Genomic DNA, 26959 nt, shown 5'->3' with positions numbered 1-26959 from the left:
GCACACGAAGTGTGCCCTCTATGATGGCATGGGACCACTGCCCATGACTTGGGTCATTGGTCTTCATCAGCGATGCAGCATACCAATCTTTTGTGATTGACAGAGCCGAATTGACTTTTTCTTGGTTCAGGTGGAGTGAGGTGCCTGCATCCCTGGAGGTTACGGGAGGGGCCCCGGACTCTGACACGAGAGAGCTGCCCGGAGACAGTCTAAGAGGTCCTTTTAATGGCTGATTGCTGATTAGGCCGCCCTGAGCACCATCAATTGACGAATGATGGGGGAATGGAGGTAAGTCAGCGGGTTCTGTTGTTAAAGCTAGGTTTCTAGGCAAGGACTGCCTTTTGATGTCCCTGAATGCTATTTCAGTGAGGGAGAGGCTTATGATTGCCAGGTGCAGATTCCCCACACTGTCTTGTTCTCATGTTTTGGGAAACTGCTGCTTGGAGCCAGCGCAGTCACTATCTGCTGCGACAACCATCGCTTTGCAAAAGGGTTGTGTTTGCACTACAGTGAGAAAATTAATTCTGAAAATGAACCACCCTCTTCCAAGACTTTAGACAGTGGCTTACCATCCCCTGCATGGACAATTGGCGTAAAAGTGAGGCCGAAACCACCACACTCTGTTCCAGTTCTGAATCCTTCTGACCTGAGAATGGGGGTGCTCCGCAGGTCACTCAAAGAGCTGCTGTGATCCAGGGCTTGTGGAGGCCTGACAGTCTCCCAAAAGTGAGGGGACACAACCTGGAATCTGCAGGCTTCCTGAAGAGCTGAGGTCTGTCTAGCACCTAGAGGCCTTCCTGTCTCCTAGGAGGGGGACTGAGAGTCCCTGCAGGAAGAAAGACTGTCCAGGAGGAGAAGCGTAGCTATGTTGGGCGCCCAGAAGAGACACCTTGTGCATAGGAGCGTGACTGGCGCTGACCTGAGGTGTGAGAGTCACCCGCCTATCTACTTTGGCCATATGGAGATCTACATGAAGTGACAACTCAATGCAGAGTGGCAGTCTGCTGTGTGGCATTGCTGCAGCTGCCCGATGAGCTGTGCACGAAGACATCAGCACTGCGGAAGCAGAGGACCCCCAGCCGCCTGGACTTCGCTACTGCTGAAGATGGGGGACCGCTGAAAAGGCCTGCCATGCTGCTACTTCAGTGACAGGATCTGGGAGATGTGGCCACCTCCACTATCCTCTGGTGCTGAGAGAGATGCCAAAAATGTGACATCTGAGGGCACACTGCAACAACTGAGCTACTTTCACCGGTAAACACGAGTGGTGTTGGGACACTGCGGTACTGCATCTTGTGCTAAGGGGATAGACTTGCACATTCAGAGGAGTAACCGCTGCCAGAAGTAACACTTCTGCAGGATACAAACTGAACTGACCTATGGGTTCCAGCATCTAGCAATGCTCGCTTAACCCTCTCAGTGAACTTGTAATTGTGCTGATAAACCTCTGTATGTTTAGTCGTTGGGTGGGACCTGCATCCACTTTGCTAAGACTGTAGCGGGCAGGAACTTTGGCAAGTGTGATAGGAAAATGTGGTTGGTGGAGAAACTATTGACATTGTTAAAATGTTGTAGATTCCTGGAGTTGATACCCATTTCTGTGCCTAGTATTTCATTTTGCTGTGCTATTAAAGTACTTCTTTTTTTTTTAACTAAGGCAAGCACCGGGCTGGACGGGGCTGGACAGGACATTCATGTTTCTGGTCGATGATTGTTGAGTTCTGAGTCTCTGCCCCCATACTCTCTCCCTGAAAAATCTTTGACTGCTCGCCTTTGCTACCCTGAGAGTCATGTGCTGAAAGGGGTGTCCTTGGCCCAGTTTGCAGAGCCATAGTATGTATGGCCACTGAACACCAGTGGCTGATGACGTCAAACACGACAGAAGGGTCCTGGTAGCCCCCGGATGTCTATGATAGCCCCAACTGTGTCTGACTGCCATCAATGGGAGCATGGCAACACTGGGAGGTGGTACTGGTGGCAAGATAACACCTGTAGAAAGTCATAACAATCCAGACAGTGGCACCACTGCAAAGGGGCCAGCAGTGGGAAGGCGCCATCACCTACAAGTTGGCACCAGCATGAAGCTGGCATCTGCAGGAAGGAAGCAGCCCCTTACCTTTGCGACATGATCTTGAACGCATCCGGCAGGTAGCACTGGACGTTCTCCATCTGGAAGGGGTCGGCATCACAGATCTTGTCGTCTGTCCGTCCGTAGTTGGCATTCTCCACCATGATGACATCGCTGCCCGGGCAGCGGAGCTCAATCGGGTAGCCCTCGCAGGCCAACTCCCGCCGCATGAGCCCAAAGGGGAGGGCAGCCCGGCTCAGACCTGCAAGGGACAAAAGTGCACATTAAACTCATGCATTGAGGGAGACGGTGCTCATTTCTGAAATAGATGGAAAATATTTACATTCAGAGCATCAATAAAGTACAACCATAGGGTAGAATTTGATAGCCACACATATAAATCAGTTCTCAATCGCCCTCCATTTCCCTAATGAAATGGGATCCTGTCTGAATAAACAACTAGCCCATTGCATCCAACTCAAGACCATGAAGGCGATGGGCAGGGACGGTGAGAGCTGCAGTGAACAGGGGGAGTTTAGGCAGAAGAATGAGGTTGCGTAAACTATGCCACTTGGCACTGCACATGTCACACGTCACCGCCAGTACTACTCTTTCAGTTATGGATGAACATACATGTAAATCTCAACATTAATAAAACAGGGTCCCTAGATGCCAACACAGTGGCATGCTAAGAAGTTGCACCAAGTCTGTGCCTCATTGGCAGAACATGCGTTGCTGTGGTGGAAGTGGGAATCATGCTAAGTGCTGAGTGGGATCAGCAGCACGTAAGATGACACACCCTTCCATAGCATGTACGGAGAGATGCACATAAACATGTGCACATTCCACTGTGCATGGATATGCAGGCCTGCGCTCCGTGTGTTGGGTCTCCGTTCTTGACCAATCACAGCTCTCCTTGGCCCAGCGCCATTTTCTATCAGTGTATGTAATGGCTTCCAAGAGCCTGGTAAAGGATGCTAGATCCCCTCCTTCCAAAACAGAGGCCCTCACGGGCTCCTGGCCCTGAGTTCGTGATTCAGTCCTCAATGTTGGGCGTTCCTTGCGCGGGTGGGCTGCAGATATTTGCAGCCGCCATCTCCTCACCCATGTCTTATTCGCCTTTTCATCGTCTCTCGCTTGGAGACTCCCAACTGTGAAGACGTCACTCAAATCTGCCAAGTTTTGTTCACAGCAATGATGGGTTTCATGCACACTTCCTCAAACTTTCATTCTGTCAATTACCTCGCTCGAGACTCTTTCAGCCGAATGAATCATTGCAAAATGCCACGTTGGGGGTTGCACGGTTTCCCTTAAACACAGATCAAGGAATGCAGAGCGCCTAGGTGTCACAGTGACACAACAGTAGCTATCGGATGTCACTAGGGCTTAGCTCTTCTTGCTACACAAACTGCAGTGGTTTTCAAACGCACAAGTCACAAGAATAACGTCATACCGATGAATTATTTTCCATATGTGAAAAGAATGACACACAACACAGAGTAGTTATTTGAATAAATCCCCTTTGTTTTATTAGAGCTGAATTATTTTCCATATGTGAAAAGAATGACACACAACAACACAGAGTAGTTATTTGAATAAATCCCCTTTGTTCTATTAGAGCTAAACTCGAGAAAAACGAACACAACAAACCTCCAGCGCCAGCCCATTGTTACTTAAAAACTGCAACAAATATTAGCCGAACCGACATCGCCTGCAGACAAAACGGGTTCTAAAAGCAGCATTCACAAACCGAATAAAGTTTCCATTAGATCTCCGGCGTTAATGACACTCATTAACACCTTCTCCAAACGTGTTAATAAAGATTACAGAAAATAAAATAGTGCACTCCAGAATTCCATTTGCTTGCTTCTGCATCATTTTAACATTTGAGAAAGCACATCTTGCTCATGCCACCCCGAGCGAAGCTAATACTGTGTAACATAAACAAATAGGTTTCTGTGATTTATGAGGTAGTGGTGCCAGCCGGGCGCACTGGTGACATTAATAAACCAGGCTGCCTTTTGTTTTTTTGTGCTTGTGAGTAATGGAGATAGACCAGCTCGAAGTCTAGACTTCAAGCAACATAGAACATAGACACAAGAATCTTCAGCAAGTTAATTACCTGTAACAAAAGTTGGGGGACGCGAAAGTGCAGGTGACCACCATCGCTGTGAGCGGAAGTTGACTGGTTTGAGCGGAGTGATGTTCTGTTAGTGGGTGTTCTCTTACAATATATATGGAAATAAAAAAGGCGAATATTAAGAGCCAACAAGTTCATTTTGGGGTGCTGGTGATATTTTCAAAGTGCCTGGCGTTTGATGTTCTGGTTTAATATGAAAATTCTCGTTTATTGGCATGTAACTGGCTTCCGTCAAAACAGTCACAATTAATAATGTATATTTTCCCCTGCACAGAACTGCACGAAAAGTGGCAGGCCAGAATTTAGCTGACAACGGCGATTGCCAAATTTGGTGCAGATCCGTCCACAGGGCTAAAGTTATAGGCAGTAGCGGCTCCTCCTAAATGGCAGAGGAACATCGCCCCGCCTGCTGCGAGTGCAGCAGCAAACACTAATAAATGTTATCTGTAGTACATCTCATTCTCATTGTGACTTTGGCATTCTGTCTAGTGCACACATTTTAAGAAACAGGAGGGCATATTAGCAAGAACCTTGTTACAATTATCCAATAGAAGACCAGGTTACATGTGCTGCACATCTAACCTGGGCTTCTATTGGAATTCTATAACGCATATTAGCAAGCAATTATCGCCATTTTAGCAGCAGTTTCATGCCGCTAAAACAGCGATCATTTTAAGGAGGTTCTTGCTTATATACACCTGGATTATTATTTGGTGTGTGTAATTGCCCACCTCAAGGAGTAATTAGAGCCCTTGCCAGGGGGAACACTTAAAGTCACTAACCTGAGCTCAGCCCTTTGGTAGCTATGGCACAGAGCAGACAAGCTTAATTTAGGGCAATATGTAAAGTATGTATGCAGCTTCAAAATGGTAATAAAGTCGAAAGTGCAAAACAATAAAAATCTTGAGCTGAATTAGAAAAATAGAGTAACACTTGATATACAAAATGACAAAAATCTAATAAGGGGAACCTTAAATTCTTTACATTTTGAGTAGGAATGGCACCTAGAAGCACAAAGCATCAATGATAATCGATGATCACGGTAGAAAGGGGCCAGGTGTGTCCTGGTCAAAGATTTGACCTTCTGACTTTAGTCCCTTAAGTCCCAAACCACCACAGAAGCAAACTTTTGAAGACACTCCTGGACCTAAGGGGAGGCACTTAGAAACTCAGAGGGTGTCAGGCAGGGTCCAGCCAGGCTATATTACCACTGGTCAGCTGGGCAGTAACAGGAAACGCCTGCTATTGGACGGTGCTAGTTTTTGGCGCTAATTCAGCGTTACACATTCTTGTAAATCTGGGGCAGCATCAAAAAGCAATGGGTGCTTCAGTGGAGCGCCCACAGCAACACCCACTGCACGCCCCTTTCATTCAAACTGATGCATGCAAAGGGGACGTATTCACAAGGCAGCATTAAGCCACAAAAAGTAGCTTAACGCCACTTTGTAAATATGGAGAAGGGCATAGTGCCACCAGAACATCACTGGTGGCGCTATAGCCTTGTAAATATACCCTATAGTCTCATAACCCCGTTCATTACGTGCAGTACGTCCTCTGTTATGTATATTTTAGAATATCCATGCTAGCTCAGGTAGGTGGGAAGCACCATAAATTCGGTACATAAAATAATTCTGGAGCATACCAGGGCCATCACCAATAATGACGAGCACTACCCGGTAGCTGGCACTTTGAAATGCACCACCACAGTGACAAAAAAACAACTTACATTTTATGGTATCCAACATGTCAGGGCAGATCCACGGGGTGGTGATCAAACTGCTACACTCCGGAAATGTGAATCCAAACTCATTGAGCTTAAAACTAAGGGGGAGATTTACTAAGATTTTGCATCAGTGCAAAATCTTTTTTTCCTAATTTACTTTCCAGGGCTAAACTTGTTTAGCGCTGAAAATAACATAAAAATAATGCAAAGCAGTGCATATCGCTGTGCACATTACCTTGCGCCATGGGGCGTGCCAATGGTTGCATGGGCGTTCCCATGCAACCCCCCAAGCTTTCCCATGCTAGACCCAATTTACTAAATACAGTAGATTGGGTTTAGCGAGAGAAATCTGCGCCCTTTTAAACTAGGTGCAAGGAAGGAGAAATGCTTCAATTTCTCTTTCCTTTCCTGACTTCGCATGCCTGCTGCACTGTGCAGCACGCATACAAAGTGTGAAAAGCTTTCCCTCCTGTCTAGGCATCGTATTTTGTACCGGAAGGGTACGTTCCTGTACAAAACCTATGCTAGACTCACACATTCACCCTAGCACTATGGCGCTAAGGTGGTGTGTGGCGCACGGCAGCTGTACTCAGCGCAGGCGCAAGGGAAAGGGGAGGAGAGAGACAAATCTCCGAAGATATGGTGCTCTCCTGCTCCTTCCCTGTCACGCAGCGCAGAGAACCCTCTGGGGAGGCTGTGCTGTGTTGCGTGGAGATTTGGTCAATCTCCCCTTAAGATCCTTCATTATCTTAACTCGGACACCTGGATTGAAACTACCTTAATGTATTTCGTGTTATAAGCTGTTTTTTAAGTAATTAATCTAATTTATTTTATTAGGTCAACCTATTGCAAACTGTCTTTGTACCACCTGTTTTTTTCTTTATTGTGTCTAGGTAGGAGAGGAAGGGACTCTGATCTGGTGTGCTGGGTTCAAGAGGTGGCCCCGGCCAGGGCCGCCCTACCCTTTTCTTCCAGGACACTTCGGACATATTGGGTGATATACTTGTCACTTTCACTTTTTCTACTATAATTTCATTTATGTTTGACTGTGGACTGGCTCGACCAGAGGAAGTATGAGCATGATGCTGTGATCCTTACTGCCATGCACTTTAGCCCACCTGGGCTTCATTTGTGTATCTTGTCCTTTTCGATTCCTACTGGGTGGCTCTAGGTACATGGATCCCCTGTTTCCAGAATGGTTAGGCACAACTTGTTCGGGCATACCTATGCAATCTGATTGTCCACTGTGAATTTGTACGCTGCTGAATACTGCCTGTTTATCTGTGCCCACTTAGACTTTAAGTGGCACCTTTGCAGAGGCTTTAATGTTGCATATTGAAACTGACACTGTACACGTAGGATACACTATTCAGTTTTGTGATTTAATTCCTTTTGATTGATTCGTCCTTAATTGAGGATCAATGTATGCCTTTAGTAACTTATTGTTTATTTTGCGGCGTGAGTGCTTTCAGTTGTAATTTTAGTCCTGTTGCCACTCAAAGCAAGCGCTTTACGCTTTACATTTCCCATTGACTGCCAACTGGTACCGGGGTAACTCACCCGCAATGCTGCCCGTCCAGAGGCAAAACGCGCTCATCATATTATTTGGCATATGTCATTTGTATACGTTGACATCCTGTGACCGTGGTAGCATGGCACTACTGTTTATATTGTTATACCATATGCAAATGACAAAGCGAGTATATTGCCTATTGGAATTTTATTTAACCAAGTTGTGGATATTCATAAATTTTCTTTCCTTGTGGTAGTGAATTTCATGTTTTGCAAATTGTAAAAATATCTTGTATTATTTATATGAATTGTAACAAGCCAGTTAACAGTCCAAGATGGTGGCATATTAACTGTATTACTATGTTGGAGCCATATGACCAGTCTGATTTTCATCCTCATTTTCACTTTGTATCAACAGTAACCTGTATATAGGGTGTGTGGTTTTGCTACTACCATGTGTTTGAGCAAGGCTGATAAGCCGAAACACATCGCAGGCGCTGGAGAACTCATATTAAATAATTGAACTTCATTTTGAGTGTGCGTGACTCTCTTTCGGAATCTATTAGGATTTACCGGCCGTGGGCCTCACCTGACACAAGATGCCACTCCCACTTTGGCAGCATGCATTTACAGCAAACAAAATACAAATGCTAAAATGCCATAGGTATGTGTTAGAAATATGCCTCTAGTTGCCAGTGGCATGTACCCTGTCCAAGTAGGGATCATTCCTACTAGTAGGAATAAGGGAATTGCACACTTAAATAACCCTTGCTCACCCCCTTGGCAGCTTGGCACGAGCAGGCAGGCTTATCCCAGAGATAATGTGTAAAGTATTTGCACATAACACACATGGTAACACAGTAAAAACACTAGTAATGGATACCACACCAGTTTGCAAAAATAAAGTATCTGTACCTAAACCTAACAAGACCAAAACAACAAAAATACAACATACACAACTACAAATTTGACTTTTAGAAGGTTTCAGGCAATTTTGTTCATGAGTCATTGGGGAGGCGATGCGACAGTTCTACTGCACGCAGGAGAAGTGATGCATCGAATCCGGACAGTAGGGAGGAAGTGATGCGTCAATTTCCCAGGTGATTCTGGTCTGTGGGTGTTGCGCCAGAAAAACTTGGTGCACTGGTGCGATGTGTGAGAAAATCCAGGTGCTATGGGTTGATGCTGCGGCAATCCAGGAGCTAGGTCACTTTTTGTAGCAGCACAAGGGTGATGCGTCGCCTCTTTTAGCCGCATAGCAGGACTCCATGTCGGATTCGGTACGGGGGTCTCGGACTTCGGGGGCCAGTGTGTTGAATTCGGCATGTGGCGATTCCTTGGGCCATTGGTAGGCACTGAGTTGATTTCTTCTGCACCCTGGTCTGTGGGTCAGGATTTTCTCCCGCACGGTGATGGTGTGTCGGAAAATTCAGCTGCAAGAAGAGCAAAGCGTTGATTTTTCAGATTTCTTCAGATGTGTAGATCTTTGCAGCAGGAACAATCTCCAAAAGCCCAGAACTGGATTTCGCACCACAAGGCAGGTCAGGACTCCCAGAAGTGAAGTTCAAGGATGTTGCAGGTGAAGTATGTGTCCCTGAGGCTTTAGAACAGGAGGCAAGCACACACACGCTCTTGGAGAAACTTCACAAGCAGGAAAACAGCAATGTCCAGTCCTTTTCTTCTCCTTGGCAGAAGCAGCAACTGCAGGCCAATCCAGCAAAGCAACACACAGCAGAGGGGCAGTACTCCTCCTTCGGCTCTTCTCCTTGGCAGAGGATCTTCTTGATTCCAGAAGTAGTCTAAAGTTCTGGGGTTCTAAGTCTCATACTTCAACCCCTTTTGTCCTTTGAAGTCTTTGTTCAGAAAGTCTTTCTTGCTCAGTAAAACAGTTCTGTCCTCCCTGGTCCAGCCATAATACAGGGGTGGAGAAAGTATTGTGAAGGGCAGCCACAGCCTATTCAAGTGCTAGTGGCAACTCCTCCCACTGCACTAGCCCAGGTTGGCTCATCAGCATATTAAGGGTACACCTCAGCTCCTTTTGTGTGAGTGCCTGGAATTAATGCACAGCCAGCCCTTGTCAATCTAAAATCAGACGGTGAATCCACAAGCAGGCAGAGGCACATAAGATGGTTAAAAAGACTAAATGCCCACTTTCTAAAAGTGTAATTTTCATGCACACAATTTAAAAACCAACTTTACTAAAAGGTGTGTTATTAAATTCTGAGTTCAGAGAGCCCAAACTCCAAATTTCTAGCTGTTTCCATTTGAAAGTTACACTTGTAAAATATTACAAGGCAGCTCCAATAATAGCAAATGGGAGAGCTGGTCCTTGCAATAGTGAAAAATGAAATACACAGCATTTCACTATCAGGCCATGTAAAACACACCGGTAAATGTCCTACTATTAACATACAATGCACCCTGCCCATGGGGGTAGCCTGGGGCTAGCTTAGGGGCACTTTGCATATGAGATAAGGGAAGGTTAGGGCCTGGCAAGTGGGTGCATGGCAGTCAATAGCTGCACGTGCGGACGACACATTTGAAAGGCTACTTGTGTAGGTGGCACAGTCAGTGCTGCAGACCCACTAGTAGCATTTGATTTAGAGGCCGTGGGCGCACACACTGCACGTTACTAGGGACTTACCAGTAAATTAAATAGGCCAATCATGGATAATGACTCAATCACAATTTACACATATAGCATATGCACTGTAGCACTGAATAGCAGTGGTAAAGTGCCCAGAGTCCTAAAGCTTACTAAAACAGAGCAGAAAATTAGGAGGCAAAAGGCAAAATGTTTGGGGAACACCTGCCAAAAGGGCCAGGTCCAAAAGTATAGTAAAAAGATCTTAACTTTTGTTAATAAAAAAACACAGAAAGTCACTGAAAAAAAAACAAAGGTTAAAGTGATGTTTTAGTTAGGGGTAGAAATGAGATGAAAACTTGCAATTATGAAAAAAATACCAACTGAAATTCCCAAGTTTAGGTTTACTGAGACTAAAATGTAAGCCCCACCTTGCACTACTTAGGACCTCACATATGACATCACTCATGACATGTTCAATGGCATCATTGAAAACATCAATGATGGCATCTGAAATTACATCAGAAAATGGCTAAAACTCGGACCTCGGCATAAGTACAGAGGCACTATTGAACTTTTGACCAACTCTGTGATGGAAAGTGTTAGTTTAATCCACAAGTGGTAAATTTGTGAATTAAACTAAGTTTTCAGAGATTCCACTGATTGTATTTGCCCATTTTTTTCCAAGTCTTTTGCACAGGATACCACAACCGTGCAGAGGGTTAGCTAAAAGAGGGAAATATGTGGAAGTTATAAATATATAGGTAGCTGTATATATCTGTGCATTACATACTGGCAGTCACCAGTAGGTAGTTATAGTTAGGACCTGGTTTCAAGGGGAAAAGCGTTTTTTGACTTGATCTTTGCCAATGTTTGTTGAATCTTCACTAAATGTTTCCAAAAAAGTGTGTCGCTGATTTTAGTTGTGCATGGAAAGTTTTGGGTGATCCGTCAAGCTTGGGGCCAAGAAAAAGAGGGATAAAAAAAAGAGTGTTTACCATATTAATTCCCATCAGGATTTTAGACACAACTACAGCAGGAACTGCTGAACAGAACTACAATAAATTTAGTAGAAAGGTAGATCTTTATCTAAAAAGCAACCTTTTTGTGATTTGATTTCAATCCATTCAGTAGTTTTCTATATATGTACAGAAATCCAAATTTGCATATCTAGGGACGAGGATCCTCATTGGAACGCGAATCCACATACCAATAGCAATGCTGTGATTGACTGCCTACAGCCTGAGAGGAAAGTTGAGGCCGCCATTTTGTTAATTGGGACTCACTTCCCGGCATGGAAAATAAAGTTAAAAAGTGATAGAAGGGGTCAGCGTAGTGGTACCCTGACTCTATGGGACTAATATAGGGGTCTGTGAGGGACCCCTCATGGTCAAAAAATTGCCCAAAACCTTTCATGAGGATATGCGGATCCTCCCCAGTCCTCCCCGGATCCGGGTGGATCCAGACCCCAATTAAAATTACACTCACATCTACTCATGCACTCACACACTCACGGACCCACTTACATACCCGAATAGCAGATCCATGCAGCCACTCACATATCCACTCACAGACCCTTAAAACCACTCACACACCCACTCACAGACCCCCACAACTTTCACACACCCACTTGAACACCCACACCATACTTCACACACCCATTCAGCCACTCAAACACCCACTCACAGAGCCTCACAACAACTCACACCCACACAGCCAATCCCACCCCCACTCACAGACCCACATGGCCAGTCACACACCTACCCACCACACAGTCACACGTCCACTTACACACCCACACAACCACTCACACACCCACTCACACACCCTGGTTGCAGGGACATTATAGTTAAGAAATAGCATGAAAAAACCCATAGAAATTCACTGAAAAAACAGAGGTAAAGGGACATTATAGTTAGGAAATAACATTTTAAAAAATGTTAGAAATTCACTGAAAACAATAAAGGTTAAAGCAAAGTAATAGGTAGGTTCAGATTTCACACACACCAAAACCACAGAAATGTAGCAGTTATAATAATCTCCAGTAACTATAACTTGTGCCTGAAGGTAAATATAACTCATGCCCTCACCATGCACTGCTAATTACCCCACATAGTACATCACTCATGACATCCTCTATGATATCATTGATAACATCACTTCAACATTTGCAATGAAAACTGCGCATGTCAGGGAGCAAGTTATAGTTACCTTAGGGCACAAGTTTTAAATACCTGAGATAACTATAACTATAACTCCTGAATTTCTATGGTTTTGTGTGTGTAAAATCTGAACCTAACTATAATGTCCAAGTAACCTTTGATATTTTCTGTGAATTTTGAAGGATTTTTTACATTTCATTTCCTAACTATAACGTCCCTGTAACCTTTATCTTTTTTCAGTATATGTGTGTGTGTGTGTGTATATATATATATATATATATATATATATATGCTTACTTCTCACGGCTCTTTCACAGCAAATAAAGCGACACTGTGTACCACTTTACCTCTGAGTGCGCGTCTAACTTGGAAGTTTATGGGATATATATATATATATATATATATATATATATATATATATATATATATATATATATATATATATATATATATATATATATATATATATATATATATATATATATATTGTGTGTAGACCTGCTCAAATACAAATAGAAATGCACACACACTGAAACTAAGTGCAGACTTGGCATCCAAAGCAGACGGCTGCGGCTCCCATGATCTCGTTTTGAATGCCATTTTATTTGAGTTCCGGTACAGAATTGAACAAAACTTACTGGAAAGGCTAAAAAGGTATTATTTGATTTAAATTGACCGTGTATATGAGCCATAACACAAACGGGCCTGTCACTTCTAATATGAGTAACTTTTCAAATGTTAGGCAGATGCCAGGCTTGTGCTTTTGCCAATCCGACCCAAGGGTGATATTGAAATGTGGACTAAATGGAAAGAAGTTTCAGTCTCGCACAAAATCCAAAGTACGAAACACAGAAAACAAAACAATGCTTCAAGCCTCGTAAATTGAAAATGAATAAAGAATGCATATATTTTTCAGCACACTAGAAATATTCTACCAGCTGCTACTGTTCTTGCAAGTTAAAAACTGCACCCCCTTGTACTTCTTTGTGTCGAAGGGTACTAGTTTGTGTACTGTACCATGTTTTTATAGACACACACACACATATTATATATATATATATATAAAAAAATTACCCATTCTTGCCTCACCAACAAGCACCTTTACCCGCAATAAGTGTTCTAGAAATGTGTTTTGTTTGAAGACGTCAGCTAAGATTGTGAGTCGTTGTGATGATACAGTGTCAGAAATGACCCATTTAAAACAGTATATAATAACCTCAGCTAATCAAGAATCTTTCAAAGGCCCTTAAAACTTTTTACCTAAAGGCACCTAATGGACATAAAATATGCAAACGTGCCACTAAAGATTAGCTCTGCACCCGTAACCAGCCTCCAAAGCACAGCTCAAAACCCAACACACCTTAAGAGAGACAGATCATTAATGACATCAACAGTAACACCACATATTACAGTAGCAACAAAAGAACAAATGGTGGATTTGCTTTATACGATCAGCACATCATAGAGAGATATTCCCCTTGTTAAAAGTTAGTACAATGTAGGTTTGATCACTTTATAGGAGTGCTAGTCCGGTATCGTGCTCATCCACCTTGTAGCACCAATCAACGATATCCTACCCACCCACGGTAGGGCAGAGTATCATATGCAATTTATGAAAAAATACCAGTGCACATCCCTGCTAGTTACTTTTATCCAATAGGCATCCAGCCACGACAATCCAATATTTCCAATCTCCTTGCCGTCCACAAATTTATATGAACAATGTTCATTAGTATTCAGTATTCTTTATTATTGATTCCTGTTCTTGTCACACCGTCACAGCCGGCGCGCGTTTCGCCCTCCGCGGGCTTTTTCAAGGCAAAATATTGTATGGTGAGCAGTATGTATTCGAAAGAGTCAACAATTAACGCAGAACCTGTTGAGCATTAGTCCTTTAAGCCTTTAACTTTGTGCACCAAAGAGTTCTCAATATGATTCCTATGTAGATAATCCATTCATATGTCGATAATCAAGTTACTGTACGCTATCTGGAGCCTTGATAAGTTCCATCACCATAGCGCGTTTGTTTGGCGTTCGCAGGGTCTCCTCCTTCCGCGTTCGCCTTCCCAGGAAACCGTCTGCTGTGACGGTGTGACAAGAACAGGAATCAATAATAAAGAATACTGAATACTAATGAACATTGTTCATATAAATTTGTGGACGGCAAGGAGATTGGAAATATTGGATTGTCGTGGCTGGATGCCTATTGGATAAAAGTAACTAGCAGGGATGTGCACTGGTATTTTTTCATAAATCACATATTACAGTATTAAGGAAAACATTCAGGCTCATACCAAGCACACAGAAGCCCACATCTAAATGTTCCGTGGAGATGGTTAAAGTATTTTTTCACAGTGGTTGCTATTACAAGGGCGGGACTGGCTGTAGCGGGCACAGGCCCTTTCCCCAGTGGGCCTCCAGGGTGGGGCTAATTTTGGACCTCTGGGGGGGCATTTTTGTTACTGGAGGCCAGTTTTGCAGCATAGCTGCAATATCACCCCCCTGAAACAAAAGCAGCTGCAGTTTTTACACGTGCATCAACCCGCCGCCCCGCCGCTGGTCCGACTCAATTGCAAGGGCTGGTTTGCGTTTCCAGGCCGGCCCTGGCTATTACTGCCAGGAACAGGACCTACCATTTTCTATACAGGCGACAACTTTCGCCACCACTTTCACAAAACAGTAATACAAAGTTATTGTTCCAAATCTTTTTTATTTTTGCAAGATTGTTTTGATTTTTTTCGCTATGCGTTCCTATCTCGGTCAGCATTGGCACAGAAATCAGCCGCGGCCCGTGGAGGGAGTCCGGCGGGGCAGAAAGGTGGGGCAGAGGAGAGGCATTATGGAAATTAATTTAATTATTGAAACCAATTTTGTAGCGCGCGCTGCATCACATTTTGCAATGCAGGGCGTGCTACGAAATGAGTTTTATTTATTACATTGTTTACTTACCTCCAATTATCCATATTCCGTTTTTTTGCACCACCCACCCTGCCCCCGCCCCGCCTTTCTGCCCCACCGGAACTTCCTCCACGGGCCGTGGCTGACAGAACTGTGGTGGGCCCGAGGGCCACACTAATGGTAGTAGGATGGGAGTGGGGCTTTGTGGGAGGTTAAATGTTGCAGGATACTTCATTAGAATATTTTACTTAAGTTCAGTTAGCTTGTAAATAAAAACGTCATAATGTATCTAACATCTTGCTGAATGTTAGTGTTTACTGAAGTAAACAGCAGCTCAGTGCTGCTGTTAACCTGGGGGCTGCATTTGTAGGCCAGGAGGGCCGCAGGCGGCCCCCGGTCCGTACTTTGAGTATCACTGGTTTAGTAAAAAGTACAGTGAGTGTAGAAATGCCAGGAATTTGGGGCTGAGACCCGAACTGGACTGCTGCGACTTCTTCTGCATGGGACGCCATATGGGCTATTAGTACTCGTTAACTATGCAAGTGCAAAGTTTCAGATTCTGTACTTCGCAAAGTTTGCACTGATACCTGGGACTGAGCATCAACACTTTTTAATCTGAAAGGGAGAGAACTAGTGCTTATCAGGTCTGATGCAATACTTTCTATGGGAGCCTGCCAGCATTTCTCAGTAACAATCGGGCACTCAGGGATAGTGTTCCTTTACTTTTATATGCTTATTGCAAGCACTGCAATATAGCAACATTGTTTTCACCTAATTGAACCCAGCCAAGTTGGGACATATGTGCAGAATGGCTGTCTGCTGGTTTACCTCTTGTGGAGCTTTTCTATGTGCCAGAACGGTGGGAGGCAGAAGGGTAGTCACTGTGTTCAGCATAGGTCCTTTCACGTAGGACCTTTTTTAGAGTTAAATATAGACATTGGGGCAACACCTTTGCAAAAGTGACGATTTTAACCTGGAAGTGGCAAACCGAAAAACTTTCCATACTTTACCACAGACCTTTGCGATGTGTGCAAAGACTTTCGTGCTACCTCAAACACCATGTATGCAACTTTCTTCTCCCCTTGGAGGAAAAAAAGCCTAAATAATAACCATAAAATTGTTTTTAAAGATCCTATTTTATCTGATTATTCGGTTGCTGAAGAGCCCACTGAAAGAATTTCGAAAACACAGTCTGATTCTATGTGCCTCGACTCAGGGCCGGTCCTAGGATTTTCAGGGCCCTGGGCAAAAGGGAATGTGCGAGGTCCCTGAAATGTACATAAGTGACACCTTCTGATCTCGGGGAAGCTGCTTTGAGCAGACACCCCTTGGGTCGCAGCTTCTCCTCTCAGCCACCCAAGCACCTCTTGTACAGCCCATTTCAGACTGAAGGTGTGAGAACTGCTTGGGGGCTGAGAGTTAAACCTGTGGGCGCTAAAGTGCTGACAATGGGCGACCCGCAATGTCTCTGAATGGGCAGCCCGAGAGGTGTCCCCCTCCCCTAGGCCTTCCCACCCCATCCCTTAGAGGCCCCAGGAAGGGGGGGAGGGTCCTCCCATGAGCCCAATTGTAAGGAGACGCATTTATTTCACTCTGAATGGCAGGGGTACACGAGGACTAGTGGGGTGGTGCCATTGTGCGGGCCCATATCCTGGCAGGCAGAGTTCGAGGTCCTGGGCAGCTGCCCACACTGCCCATGCCTAGTGCCTGCCCTGCCTCGACTGAGTTCACTAGTACCGCAAGACATCTCCCAAGATCCAGTCAGTCAAGTTCACCCCCATCAAAATGGCCACCAGGATATTCCAGTGTGTCCCAAATGGCGAACACCATCCACTTGTGCAACGGCCCTGTGAGTGAGTCCCCGGGGGCAAAACCCACCACCAATAGTGAAACCCTGAAGTATCCTACGTGGATTCCCTACCGTAATGAAGATGAGGAAACGCCCGGAACGGCGCAAATAATAGATGACTTTTCCCTCCTCACGCAGAACATCGGAAGTGACCAGAAAGTAGTCGGTTCCAAGGAAGGCGGGCGGAAATCTACGTCACCCAATCAGGAGCCCCAACGGGAGGTCAAGTCCAGCAGAAAAAGGAAGGAGACGCGATATCAGCGGAGGAGAATCCGAAAACAGACTTCCGAGAGCCCAAGACGCTGTTAAGGAGCGACGAGGACACAGTAGAAGGAGAGACGGAACAAGAGGTTCCAGAGACGTAGACTGAAGAGTGGTGTATTCCGGAGGATGTATGAGCCGCCACAATTCAGGAGAGTTGTGGTTCTCAGCGGTACGTGACGGGGCAGGGGAACAGGGGGATATAACGGACGGGCTGAAAGCATTGAGGGGATAACGGGCGGGCTGAGAGCATTGAAGATGGCTCTGAAGAATTAAAAGTCCTGTTTTCTCCCGCTTTCCATCCCTGCCCTCGTTGTAACATACTGCCCTATACCTTAGAGTTAAATCCTTACACCTTTCTCTTAAACCCTTCCTAAAATATCCTCACAATTGATCACACATTATTTTTCCCCTTCCTTTTCACATGGTATGGTGACGGTGGCCAAATTATAAATAGGACATCCTATTGACCGCTGCCTTTCTCTTGTTTATTTCGGAGCGTATCCCGGGATCCCGGCAGAACCCCAGAAACCCATAACAGGTTTCCGGACCTTAATAGAAGAAAGACCTGCAATCAAGCTCCCTGGAAAGGCCTCCTACATCCTAACTCAGTGACCAACAGACCCACTTCAACTCAACTGATGTTTACCCGGACTTTATATTTCCTTTTTTTTTTTGTTGACAAACTGTGATACTTATCTTCAATAAATCTCTCAATATTAACCCCATACGGCCTCCTCGCTTCTGCTTCCGACTGTCCCTCCGACAGGCCCTCCAGTACAATTCTCGATTCAGCCTAGTCACACTGGCTTTCGGTGACTAGCAGCGAAGATACAATAGGCGTATTGTGTACAAACCAGGTGGGACCTGCATTGTGTTACTCCCCTTCTCCATTCATATCCCAGGTATCTGGACCTAACGTACCAGTGGGCTCTGTTTTGCTGCCTCTGCCCCATGTCTCTGGATTGGCCCTCCCCTTTAGACCTGCATCATCCCTACCAGGGATTATTGCAATAATATGTACATGTGATGTAAAGAGCTCTGACAACCCATTTGATTCTGCTGTAAAATTGACTGGCCACACAACCATTTATCATCGCTCATTATCCAGCCTCTAAACGCCATGAGGCCTTTGTAGCTTGTAACAACGCTCTACCAAAAGAACACTATTACTAGTCTAGCCATCACCCTCCTCCAACTGCCTACCACGATATTTCCATGACCTTGCCGGTACATCCTTGGCCCAACCATCCATCCGCTACTATAACACAACCATTGGCGACCCGGGCTGCCAGTCCACCCTCAGCCAATCACGCACTAGGTCACTGCCCAGAATTCTGATTGACAAGTCCAAGGCCTGCCCTGCGCATGAGATACCTGGTGGATACGACACCTGTAGACAAGCAAAGGAAGGCATCACTCTGATTGCTCCATGCTTTGAGATTCGGCGCGGCAACATCATTTGCAGCGCTGCTACTCCTTAAATTGCCAAATTATTGATGCCCAAGGATTCTAAAAATATAAAGAGCACCGGAATGACCCTAAATTTTAGCAAGCTTAAAAGCTACTGCTCTCGTCGATGCCACATTAATATCACACTTTAGATTAAAATGGCGCCGCCATGTGCAAATACGCTACACGGAAGGCACTTTAGGAGCGTTAACGGCCTCAATAAACCTTGATAATCCGAGCACCGAACACAATGTCGCAGCGTGTCAGCGCCTTCATGACGGCTACTGTCGCAGTCAAGCTGGGAGGATGGCGATGAGAAGCACCCAGAATGTTCAGAGCGTAAATGAGGGATATTTGAAAAGTCTAATTAAAAGGCGCCATGGCTCCCTTCAGGTACAGGATGAGATTCTGTAAAAGTGCAGCATGAATGAGCCAAAAAAAGGCAGGCACTATCGGCTCTCATAAGTAGGAGGCTGAATGTCTGGTTCCCCTAGGGCAGCATGGCGGTGGCATGGGTCTCTTGAGCTGCCAGTCACTTGCTGCTAAGTTAACCCCAGGGCACAAGTCCTAAAAAATCGAAAGTGGGGGACTAACCCCCATGTGTGTGACATCACAGGGCGTGACAACGGTAATGCCATCACAGGAAGTGGCATCACAACCAATGACATCACAGGAGGTGACATCCCAAGAAGTGACACTAAATCTTAAGAAATCACAAATATGTTTAACAGGTCTATCATGAGCACACTTGAACGTATTACAATATTTAAGAAATCAGATTTTGCATCGGGATTGTGCCAAAAAAGTGACACAACCCCGCCGCAAAATCTGCGCCTCAACATATACATTTATTTTTTAAAACCCTGCCAAAAAGAAATTGGCAACAGGGCGAAATGTGGAAGTAAATCTGTTCTGCTTAATTGGTTGCAAAGTCTGCATGTTAAAATATCTTAGGGGGTTAAGGCACCTGCTGCAGAGATCTTTGTGTGCCAGCTCAATCTCTGGGAATAACAGTAATGGTAACATATCCCTGGAGGATAACGTAATTGCTGGAGAGATTGGTGTTTTGTCTAGTCCCAGTTTTGCATCAAAATCGCATAGAGGGTTAATATGTCTCCTGCAAAACACATTTTGTAACACGCAGATGCCAGATTTTTATTATATGTAAATGGATGAACGGGTTACTGCTTCCAAGACAGAGATCCTTTTGTTACAGCTCACACATTGTAATCCTTCTAATATATCACAGCGAGCTATGAAGGACCCATGAACCCTGCACCTTGTGACCCCCACTGTATTAAGTAACACATCCTATACATCGATTGACACACATGCTGTCAATGTATAATATGTACATGTGATGTAAAGAGCTCTGACACCCTGCATGGGGATGACTAACGCTATAAAAGAAATAGAACGAAAAATTATTATTTAAATAGTTATTTGGATAAATACTGGGACAGATCAACGCATCTTACATCCTTACATTGCATGCATATGTCTTCTATACAGGGACAGAAGACAGTCAACAGCATGCCTCTCTGAAGTACCTGTGAAGTGATAAGCTCTGTGCCTTTGTTTCCCTTCCAATGCTGTTAGTTGTGAGGGTCTTGATAGCTCCCAGCCAGGATACCTGAACAAAAGGAGACCTGATGCCCCTTAACTTCAGCCTTTGTTATGGACCCAACTGGAATCTGATAAGCCCCCTCTCTGCCTGGACGGTGCTGCTCGAAACAGAAGCAGGCAACATGCACCTGGTGCTGAAAGAGTAAACTGTGTCTTGGGGCAAATTCAACATATTTCTGTGGGGTCCAACTTCATGACAGAGTAGAAGGCGTCCACCCTGTGAAGAGTGGGTAGACACGGTCTACCAGTGTGTACCCTTGACGCGCCCCCTCGTTGACCCCATCGACAGTTGCCATGCTCTTTTGAGATGCACCACTCTCTCCTAGGTCCACTGCAGGTATGCAAATGTTGGAGTCTGTCTTCTACATCTACTTCAGAGGGGGAGCATAAAGCCACTGATCCACTGCCAACTTAACTAAACCATTTCTGACCAGAAGAGTGTAGGAGTCCGTGCTGAAGAAGGCCACACACATAAACGGGAATGCCCCAACGTCACAGGGGTGTGTAAAATTCAAGACACACATCCCGCTCGTAGGGCAAACTACACAGTGGAAAAGAAACTGCATTGAGGAGAGAATATTTCCCACAAATTATGTTTTGATCAAAATAGTCCTTCACTGTTAAAAAAAAACGTCAGACACATTTCAGATGTGAGAATATTTAGCAAATTTTGTGGGAAGAAAAATATTTGCACAGACCTAATCCAGATAAACATTATGGGAAAAAACACATACACACGAGATAGCTAAATAACATGCAAAAGTTATATTGTTTGAGCAAAAAAATGTATATTATAGACCACACATTATTTTAAACCATGCAGATAAGATAATTTAGGGTCTACAGAGAATGACCACGCCAGAAAGCCCACCACTAACAGCCATACTAAAAATTAATGCCTTTCACACCATGATCCTCCACTCCTAGACCCCACTAAAAACAAAGGCCCAAATGGTGTTATTCATGCTCTTTTGACTAGTAAAATATTATGTTTAATATTTTTAATTATGGGCCCGTCCAATCAGCCGTGTTCATGATTGGTTTGTTGTTGTTTCATTCACATTTTGACTCCGCCCTCTACAGCATGCATCATGGGGCAAAGGTTCACCTAGCTCCTGCCATTGGCTAACTTTACTGTAAGTGATGGCATCCTGTTCCTTTGCAAGGAGCACATCTACACACAAGGTAGTTTCCTTCAGTGTTGGGCACTTCCATAGCAGTGTGTGCTGTTTGAGACCAACAAATATTTTTACTGTCACTCAATTTTGTCCTTATATATTGGAGAGGGCCGACAGCTCTGCCAACAATAAAGTTTTACAAACACCAGGACAAAGCAAACGCATTGGCAAGGCCAAAATGCTGACAGCCAACACCTGACCTATTGAATTTACCAACACATGTTTCCAAAGTGCAATTAAAGTGGTCCACTCGTTATTAAAAATTGCGACTGGGAGGGAACACGTATATAGAAAAAAAATCCCTATAGCATGATATTCATTGTGAGATTATGACACCCTAGAGGAAGCTTTGTAGGTGTCTATTTTTAATGCTGATAAATGAGGTCGAATTAGTTTGTCATGAACTCTTCAGGACTTTAAGGAAAGGATGTCTTTATTTCAAAAACAGTAACATCTTAGAATGTCATTGTTTAAAGTACTTTATCTCCGCTATAAAATCAACTGGAAATTCTATTTCATTATCAGGGTCAGACAACAAAATGCAGATACCAAGGAAATGAAGCAGACAGCACAGAGGAACAATTCAGTGAAACACCGCCCCCCCTACTTGACTGATGACAGAAGCAAAGCCATCTGATTATAAGAAAGACCCTGAAGCAGGTTTCTTCAGAAACAGACCCAGAAGGGCTCCATCATCTACAGCCCTATCTATAGTAATTGGCAACCGTAGTCGGAATCTACATTTTGATGGGATTTTCTTTTATCTGTCTACTACTCGCCACCTTTTGCCTCTGACTCTGTCCTTATCTTGAGGCATTGACAGTTCAACGTATCTCTTTGACAATCGGCAGAACTCAGACCGAGATAAACAGTGCCACCGTCTTATCTTGGGAACTGATCTGCTATTGCCATTGTTCTGGTAAATGTTGTGTGTCAATTACAGCTTGAGCCACTTACAGTCCCTAAATTTAGATCTACAATTAGATACATCTTTGAAACCTCCATCTTACATGGCTTTGCTATTTATATATTATTAAAATGACAAAGCTCCTTAAACGTTAATGGTTCTGAGAAAAATGTCAAAAATATGTCTGGTGGATATTAGTAGAACCTGTTGAAGGAAGAAAGGCTTCTCCAAGTACCTCTGTGTAATATTCATTAATATTAGGCACAGTACGTAGCTGCACTCTTTGCTGTCTGTATCTGAAGCAACCATCTTTGTTGGAAGCTGGGAGCCACCATGCTATCCTATACCTGACACCAGGTAAACTCTGAAAGGTTGACTTAAGGTTTTGCAGCACTGGAGATATCACTAGGGAATCGATCCTTCATTATTACATTTCCTCGTCGAATTGCATACATATACATGGTTGCAAGTAAGACTATCCACTGATAATGCTTTGCCATCCAAATTCTTCTCTGAGAATGGCCTCAAACAGGGCTGCATTCTTGCCTACTTTAGTATTCTCCTTAGATATTGCCAACTTCTCATAGTCTCTTAAATCAGACCACATTGTACTACCAAAGTTGGGAAACAAAGGAATTTCTCACTTGGCCTATGCTCACGAGCTGGGGATACTGTTGCAAACTCCAAAAGGGCTACAATATTCATTAAATCGCCTAAATTATTTTAACTTGGAGAATGGATTAATCGCCAATTTGTCAAAAAACAAAATCATGATACTCTGAAAGAAAACCAAGACTGTACAGTGGGTCTTAAAGATGCCTTCATCGGAAGAGTTAACCAATAAGAGTGTCTTGGAGTTACAGTTTTGCCTAATAGCCCGCTGCCAAGGGTTATACCATTTGTCAAAGGCCCTGACACTGAGTTTTAGGCCCGAGCCTACAACAAGGTTGAGAGCTTTAAACAGGTCTAGCCCGAAGCAGAAGGGTCATAAGGCTATTACAACATTGCAACCACTGAGGGTTGAGTGTTCCAAATTAATAAGGGAGGAACATGAACACAAACATTGGAATGTTGGAGCGCCGGGCTTATATCAGCCATTAGAAGCCTGGAGATACTCCATTGTCTTCAACGAAGTTCTCAACATTCCAATGTTTTAACTGACAATAGGCTATCTTGGACCAACCACCTATCGACAAGAAAGTTTAAATCAACCATGATCACTACATCTATAATAAGATTCTTCAAACGGTTTGGAGGCAGAGCAATTTCATTTTCACTAAAAATGTTCAATATGAAGCATTTCTTTTTTACCATGTGATTCGTCTGCACTAAATAGCACGTCAAAGCCAATCTCGATAATACTTATTTGCAGAGTGAATAAAATCTTCGGCATCTTCGTACAGCCACTTCTTATTGCATCATCAGGCTAGAGCTGAATCTGGAAACTTTAATGTCACTCCATTACAGAGCTAGCTTGAATTATTCATGTGATTGTGCAAGTGGCACCCCCCCCCCCCCCCCCCCCCACACACACAACCTTATAATCCCTAGTTTACCTCGAACTTAAGAAAACATTGTAAAAGACCATGGAACTAAATGCAGTATTATCAAAAAGGCTCTAGAAACGCACAGTCTACCTGCCTACAAGACGCTGACTAAGCTAAATCTAGTGACTTGAAAATGTTTGCTGCAAAGGACTCCACTCAGCAGACAGATGGAGAATGATATGGCCATGCTACAGTAATATAAACACATAGATTTCATTTTTGAAATCGTTGCTTCCCAGACCAAGAATAGCTCGGGTCAAGTTTGCCTAGTCACATCAAATTGAAATACTTAAGATTTAGACTGTTCTATATTCCCATTTATGAATTTGAGGGGAAATGGAATCAAGCTCTTAAAGGGAAGTCTGCTTTTCGACTTTGTGGACTTACAACTGAAATTCATCTGAACAATTTATGTATTTGCCATACACTTTTGTATTTAAGAAAATATACTTGCGATCAATTTTAAACAAGTCAAAAATAAGATCCACCCTTGCTGTACAAAATGGCTAAACGACATTGACGATGTAAATAGCTCTCTCGTGCATGAGACCTATTGGCTATTGGCTTTGCCAATGATTGTTACCTTTTGAGTTTCATGGCCTAGGAGGCTGAGAAGCAGCAGTCATCATAGCAATTTCCATTACTGTTAAGAAGGGATCTTGCTGTCCACTGAGTGAGATCCTCTGAGATGGGCAACCTCTATATATATCTATCCTCTCATGAGATACACTTAAAAGAGAGTCAATACATGTTATTAAAGCACCAGCAAAAGCCAACTAGTACACCCTGGTGACCTACATGATAAGCAACATCTGGCCGCGTGCTCAAGATCCATACCCACGCACTCCAGTTTTTCCCTCGATTCGGAAAAGTTCTTTGACTTCATGTGTTCTATAAACAAATTCCTACTCATATTGACTTTTGTGGTGGAATCCCTGTCATTAACATCACAGTAACTCCCAAATCACAGCACAAAAATGCTCGATATTATTGGTGACCACAACAAATCAATATAAATTGATCAAACTAGTGTAGAAATCTGCCAATTGTGGTATAGCAATTGAACCTCTCCCCACCATAAGGTCTACGCACTAGTCACCGCTAAGAGGCATAAATACCCAGGCACCCTTTGGTTCAGATAAAACAGGATGTTATGAGACACGTTCACTGATTATCCACTCTATGCTAACTGGGCGGTACCCAAGAGATGCAGATTGCAGTGTAACCGAAGGTGGGAGAATTTGCAGCCATTGGCATCACTTCCTTCCACTCAGGGTTTAGCTATGGATTTCAGGTGCCAATTGAAGACTGGCTTTCCTGACCAAGCAGTCATTCACCCACCTCCCCTCCTACCCCAATGTTTTTGATCACTTATGTCATAACTAACTGGTTTCAAGTTCTTGGAAGTTGCCACTTTGGCACGTAGCACAGTTCACCACTTTAACTCATGCAGAGGAGCAGACGGCACAAAACATCACTGAAGAGGAAACTATGCTGGAAAACTCTGTATTTGCTGGGTGAGCCCAACTCAAGCTGCCCCATTGACAGCAAGGGAAGGCGACTGAGAAAGCCACAGGGGTTGAGGGATCAAGACCCTGAGCTCCTCAACTGTTCATTGAAGTAATGTTATATGTTACCTTTTAGACATATCTTGGAATAGGATTACCTTACTTCAGGATGGGCCTCTGCCCGGCTAGAAAGTCAGATGAGATATACAGGCCAAACCCTGCATTGATGCTTGAAGGCGACTTGTCTACCCAAGATAACTCTCCGTGATCCATTGCAAAAATTGTCACATGGTCCTCCTCCCAGGAATAATGTTGTCCAAGTAATAGCTGTAGTCTGTGTTCTTCATGTTCTGTCCCTATTCTTATTTTCTCCATCCTGTTCTCGTCGTCAGCAGTACAGGAGCAAGAAATGGCTCCACCACGAATTGAAGGGCAAGGCCGGGAAGAAACCCATTTATTTGGGTAACAGTACCGCAAGTGGGAGGTGACCATACATTACTAAGCCTAACAGTATTCCTAGTAATAAAAACACAGTTGACTTCTCCGTGAAGAGGAAAAACATGCCTGACAGAAACAACCCTAGTCTCTCTTTTAGACACATCTTGAGTGCAATGAGAACAGGTTCATGAACGTGCATGACATGGACACCAGCATGCTGATGGCCTGGGTCAAGATTCATGGCCATGTTATTAGACCACCGTTTTGCGCCTGTGTGACAGAAAGTTCAAACAAGAGGCTGGGTGCTGTGCCTTGAAGCGGTGGATAAAGCAATTTTCGAGCTTCACATCCAGATCCTCTGCAGTATCCTCCCCCACCTACATATTCTCTTAATGTCTCTACTCACACCTCTTCATATCTCTCTATCACCCATACCTTCTTCCTCTTTCTCTACTGCTCAAATTCCCTCCTGGACATCCAAAGTTGTGAGTCCTTCTGCTCATGCAGTCCCACTCGTATTCCAGGTGGCTGCGCATTCCCACTTATCCATGCTGATGCTCTGTTGGCCCCAAGAGTCTATGTAGAGTGCAGTCAATGCAAAGTCTATCTCTCTTCAAAACTTCTTCTTTGCTCCCTCTCCTTTACGTGGCCTCTCATACATGCTGCTACTCTGTGGACCTTCATGGTCCCCGGTGCCCGTCTCTTCTTAAAGTATGCAAGCAATTGATGGATGGAATGATTCAATGAATCTCAGCTACTGGTAATTACTCGGGCCACATCCCAATTCATCATTATTTTGCACACCATGTCATCTCAGCTTGGAGCCAGCTATGTGAAAATCAGTCTTGACCCCGCTCCAACAGGAACAATCTAGCCCAACCTGCCAAGCCAGGTCCTCCCTGAACCGGAACACAAGCACCTCAGGGTTGGCTTCGACCCTAGTTAGGGCTCAACAGTCGGATACAGCTTGATTCCAGTGACACAGTGTGCATGGGACCCAGATATGGGCATAGCCGTCCCACTTAGGGCGGCACAATGAAGTGTACAAAAAAGTGATGGATGGATTGCTTGAATTAATCTCAGCCCTTCTCGTCTTGGCTGCTACT

At 44.2% G+C, this 26959-nt stretch overlaps 1 protein-coding gene across 1 annotated transcript in view; it reads right to left on the bottom strand.

The window, feature by feature from the left end:
* The window catches only part of ADGRL1 (adhesion G protein-coupled receptor L1), a 607344-nt gene that overhangs the window by 275958 nt on the left and 304427 nt on the right, over positions 1-26959 (bottom strand). Inside the window, exon 3 of the mRNA XM_086961122.1 lies at positions 2117-2330. Coding sequence (XP_086817248.1) covers positions 2117-2330 — 214 coding nt within the window. The remainder of the gene's footprint in view (positions 1-2116; positions 2331-26959) is intronic.

This window comes from Lissotriton vulgaris, chromosome 1_1 (genome assembly GCF_964263255.1).
Source record: "Lissotriton vulgaris chromosome 1_1, aLisVul1.2, whole genome shotgun sequence".
In the NCBI taxonomy this organism is placed as follows: domain Eukaryota; kingdom Metazoa; phylum Chordata; class Amphibia; order Caudata; family Salamandridae; genus Lissotriton; species Lissotriton vulgaris.
The sequence above is the reverse complement of the archived record's forward strand: the minus strand, read 5'-3'. Positions and strand labels throughout refer to the sequence as shown.